The 4,927-nt window shown below is 37.1% G+C and overlaps 1 protein-coding gene across 2 annotated transcripts; it reads left to right on the top strand.

Annotated features, from left to right (window-relative positions):
- Positions 1–2,122: 2,122 nt before the first annotated feature.
- LOC145005067 (heat shock transcription factor A4A) lies at positions 2,123–4,379 on the top strand. Of its 2 annotated transcripts, none has more exons than XM_078964112.1 (3): positions 2,123–2,249; positions 2,790–3,195; positions 3,298–4,379. In XM_078964112.1, the coding sequence occupies exons 2-3, from the start codon at positions 2,989–2,991 to the stop codon at positions 4,174–4,176; spliced, it is 1,086 nt and encodes a 361-aa protein (XP_078820238.1). In that variant the 5' UTR covers positions 2,123–2,249; positions 2,790–2,988; the 3' UTR covers positions 4,177–4,379. The 2 variants fall into 2 exon arrangements, with proteins under 2 accessions (XP_078820238.1, XP_078820239.1); XM_078964113.1 differs by having other exon boundaries at positions 2,128–2,249; positions 2,794–3,195.
- Positions 4,380–4,927: the final 548 nt, after the last annotated feature.

Raw genomic sequence — 4,927 nt, 5'->3', positions numbered from 1 at the left:
GTAGAAGATCTTTGGCTATAACCGAACCTTCTCCACAAAGGGCATCTAAAATGTGTTGAGCTCTCAACCCGTCTCTCCCACACGAGGTACCTTCAGGGAAGGATTTAATTCCCCCAAGTACATTGTCAACATCCACTACCAGGGGAGGTTATGAAAATATGGTGTTGTGCATGGAAGGCGGTGACTTGTATGGATGCTTATCCTCCAATGCCTCTAATTGGTATCACCTCCAAATGGAGCAACCCCCGAAGAACATAAAACTTTCACTGTTGCTGTAAAATGTCTATCGGCAACCTTACAAAGACATTGTCTGACATTGGTGCTGCTCGAAGTTTTTTTCTCCCGAATGTACTCTTTTTTTTTATCTTGTTATTCAAGTTTTGCATTATCAACTAAGTTTTTAACTAGCTTGGCGAAACCCTCTTCAGTCCCCCAAGTAGCTAAAGCGCTCAAGATATTAATTGTTGTTATGAAAAAACTAATAAAGCAAACTTCTCGATCTTTAAATTTAATTCCTTCGAGTTTGGATAATCACTTCTTAAATGTTTAGTGAAACCTTTTATATAAATTTAAAATAATAACAGTTTACTTACAACTCACATACACATGGGCTAGTTCTCTACTATTCGTATTTATAACTCTTTTTTGCCACATATTAGACTAAGAAGAACTACGAGGTTGAGATAACGTGGCACTGCGAGGTATGGGAAAACATATATCGTCTAGTGTTTTCCTATTGTAGTGGACTCTTTCACGGTGAAAAACTACTGTATTTTTTGTCTTTATCAATTTTAGTAAATTATTATTAAATCATATATATAGCCGATTCCACAAAATATACATACTCATCACAAGTGCATATGTCTCCATTGCCGGTGAATACGTCATTTCATGGTTTATCAAGTAAAGCTTCTTGTGGTGAAACTCGTGACATGCTGCTAATGTCCTCGAGTTTTGAGACGTGTATTGGGATCTCTAATGTATGCACAATATCTCACAAATGTTTAAGTCGAGAAATAAAGTATGAGGCACTGATTTCAACAATGTTGCATTATTTAACCTCCACACGTGCCATTTCATAACAATATCTCTAAGGTACACATGCCACCTCACAAATGGTTAACTTCAGAAATTAAGTCTAAGAACAATATTGCTTCATCTGATCACCAACAACACGACTTCCGATTTGGTAGATGGAGGTGATCGATTAGATTGTTGTGATTGTAAAAAATAATACCTTTTAATCACTCATGAATACATGTTGTCTTTGTAAGCTACATTAATACATAACATGGTATGAAAACAATTATTCTTCGAAGTAATAACATGGAAAACACAATCCCTGAGAAAATGGTTCTTTTACAAGTTTGTATTTGACAGGAAAGTCTAGAGAAATTCAAAAACATTTGAATTAGCGAATGAATAATTACTTTTTGTGATGTCATGTACTTCCACGATATCAAAATAACCTTAATTGTAGTAATTTAGTGGTCCTTTAGCATTGACGCCGAACAAGTGGATGATATAAAGTCTTTGAATTTATAAGGGGGGGAATTGAAAAATAAGATCACAAATTCGTGGTCAGATTTATGAGTTGAATGAGATTTGAACTTTCAACAAAGATATTAGAAAATCGAACCTCAAATTCGTTGTATAGATTGGTTTTTTAAGGTATGGTTTTGAGGAATGGTCCTAGAATAACTTTTTTATCATACATAAACATTCAATTAAACAATATATGGTAACGCAAAGCCTCATTTTATAACACTTGGATTTTACACTCTTTCAAAAAAAAAAACACTTGGATTTTACACAAGTGATATAACTATTCGTTCGTTTTCGTTTTAATATTGTTAAAATTAAATTCAGATGACTATGAAACCCTATGAGATTTAGGTTTTTACTTTTTCGGTTAGGTCTAACTTTTAACTTCTAATAAGATTGGGGTAAAACATGTAACTTATCCATAACTACAAGGGACTAAGTTGAAATCTACAATCACAGGACCATTGACCAAAGTCCAAAAAGACTTCGAGAAGATAGGGTCAACAGCCCACCAAAGCACATACGTCAGTCAATCAATTTTCTACAAAAAATATTACTATAAATCAATCCACGTTGTAAAGATTGCGAATGAATACGTAAAGAATATCAACTCTTCAACCTCGATTCCTGCCTTCCAGCATATAATTGACTTCAATTCAAGAACCCAAGTTGGAATTTCCAGATTTTGGTATTTTCTCTCTCAGGTAATTCGTCGAACATCTGGTGTGCAATTGTTTCCGTTATTTTTGGAATATTTAATTGCGTGTTTTGTATGTCTATTTCCCACAATTGTACAAATGGGATTAGGGGTGTAAGTGAGTCGAGCTACTCGTGAGCTACTCGGGATCGACTCGTTAAAAGCTCGACTCGAGATCGAATTAAACGAGCCCGAGCCGAGCTCGAGCCTAAATATGAGGCTCGTTAATTAAATGAGCTCGAGCCAAGCTTCAATTAATGGGCTCGCGAGCTTAAACGAGCTTAAACGAGCCCAATAAATTGTTCATGAGCCGAACTCGAATTTCATTTTAAGGCTCGAATCGAGCTCGAGCTTCCTCAAATTAAACGAGCCGAGCTCGGGCTCGGCTCGGCTCGGCTCGGCTCGTTTACACCCCTAAATGGGATGCTTTTGCTTTAAGCTTCCGGAAATGGGTTGCTGTTGTTAACGAATTTGTTAATTAAAGTTTCCCTTTTGCGAAGCAATCATCGTAAATTCTTATTTGTCTCATTCATGTCTTTTTTGGTAGGAAGTACATAAAATTTGACTAGATAAAGTGACCTTATCTTGCTGGGTTTTGCTATATTTGGGGGAACAAGGAGTTTTATCTTCACTTCTTCAGCTCTCTGGTTAAAATTCATGCTTTTGTTCGAATTCATCTGGGAAATACATATAAAAAAGACTGGATTGAGTGGATTCTTGGAAGTTTTTTGTGGTAAGAAACCGAAATGAATGATGCTCAAAGTAGTCTGCCTCCGTTCATCGCGAAAACCTACGAAATGGTCGATGATCCGTTAACTGATACGATCGTATCATGGAGTCACAACGATCGGAGCTTCATCGTTTGGAACCCACCTGAGTTTTCCGGCGAATTGCTTCCAAGATACTTCAAGCACAATAATTTCTCGAGCTTCATCAGACAACTCAACACATATGTAAACGCATCTCTCAAAAGACATTTCCTTTCATAGGGTTCGTTTAATCGTTTCATTTTTACTAATCGTTAATTAACTTCGTTTACGCGTTTAATCTTTTAGGGTTTTCGGAAAATCGATCCAGAACAATGGGAATTTGCAAACGAAGACTTCATTAGAGGTCAACCACATCTCTTGAAGAACATCCATAGAAAAAAGCCCGTTCATAGTCATTCGATGCAGAACCTCTATATCCATGGAGCTTCTTCATCTTCTATCGCTTCTCCATTAACCGAATCAGAAAGAATTCGATACAACGAGGAGATTTACAGGCTGCATTACGAGAAACAATCGTTATCATTAGAGTTTCAAACGCAGCAACAAGAACAAAATGAGATCGAATCAACGGCACGTAGGTTGACGGAGCGGTTAAAAGCCGCCGGAAAAAACCAAAAAGATCTCCTCTGTGCTTTGGATCAAATTCTGCAAAAACCATTGAATACATGCGATTTTACTCCTCAAGTCCCCGATAATAACGATCGTAAGAGGCGACTTTCGGCTGAACCTCACAACGATCAGTCATGTCCTTGTAACATCCCAATCTCTGAGACGCTAACTACAAACACCCTTTTGGCGTTAGATCTAGAATTGGTGGAGCAATTAGAATCTTCTCTGATGTTTTGCGAGAAATTATTGACGGAAGTTCAGGAGACTGTTGACCGGAAAAACTGGCTGCCGGAGTCAGAGCACGAACCTGCAAGTTCTGAACTGAATACAGCGGCCGGAAGCAAAGAAGAAGAAGGAAGTGGGAACAGGGGGATCGAGCAGGTGAGTGTTAATGATGGGTTTTGGGAACAGTTTTTGACTGAGAATCCTGGTGGTTCGACGACGGAGAATGACCGGAGGGGATTAGATCAGTATGGGAAGTTTTGGTGGAGTATGAGGAGTGTAAATAGTCTTGCGGATCAAATGGGGCACCTTGCTCAAGCAGAAAGAACGTAAAATTATATAGTCTATAGATAATTTTTGTATAATTGTGTTTCAGTTTTGAAGATTTATCTTTGTTTCCCTATAGGGTGTTTATAGATCTTGATTAGGTTTTGTAGGAACATTTCCTATGTTTTTTTATATTTGTTTATTTCATGCGATTTTTGTATGTAAATACAATAATGTAGAAAATAAATGGGTTTAGGTTGGATTACAAATGAGTTTGTTGGGATATGTTTCATCAAATTACTAATATTACTAACGACAAATAGTGAATAACCACTTCTTTATTTTCAGCCCTCCGATATTTTTTTATTTTTTTTTATTTTTTTTTCAGATGCAATTCTGGCCGCAATAACTCGGTATTTATGGTTATTGTGGTGGTTCTTATCATCGTTTTCTCAACATCCCACGACTCCGTCTTCTCATCCTCTATCTCCGTTTCAATTCCTCCTCCACGGTTCTTATCTTCCCGTTCTATAACCTCCTCAATTCACGTATATAATCCTGATTTAGACTCCATTTTTTTCTTCTCATTTGGGTGGAAATTTAGTTTGGCTAATTGACTTCATTTTGATTCTTTAGGGTACGTATCTCTTTCGTGCTTCAAGAAACAAGTAACATTTATACGCTCTAGCATCAATTTTGTTTAACTAGAGCATTCAAACGTCATGTTGATTTAGGGATTTTCTTAGTTCGTGTTATTTGCGTAGTCTGTAGGAGGTTTCCACCTCTAAGTCTCTACTTTCCTTTGCAAAGAGTGAAG

Source organism: Lactuca saligna, chromosome 7 (assembly GCF_052625555.1).
Source record: "Lactuca saligna cultivar CGN05327 chromosome 7, ASM5262555v1, whole genome shotgun sequence".
NCBI lineage: Eukaryota > Viridiplantae > Streptophyta > Magnoliopsida > Asterales > Asteraceae > Lactuca > Lactuca saligna.
Note: the sequence above shows the minus strand (reverse complement) of the source record. Positions and strands in the feature narration are given on the sequence as shown.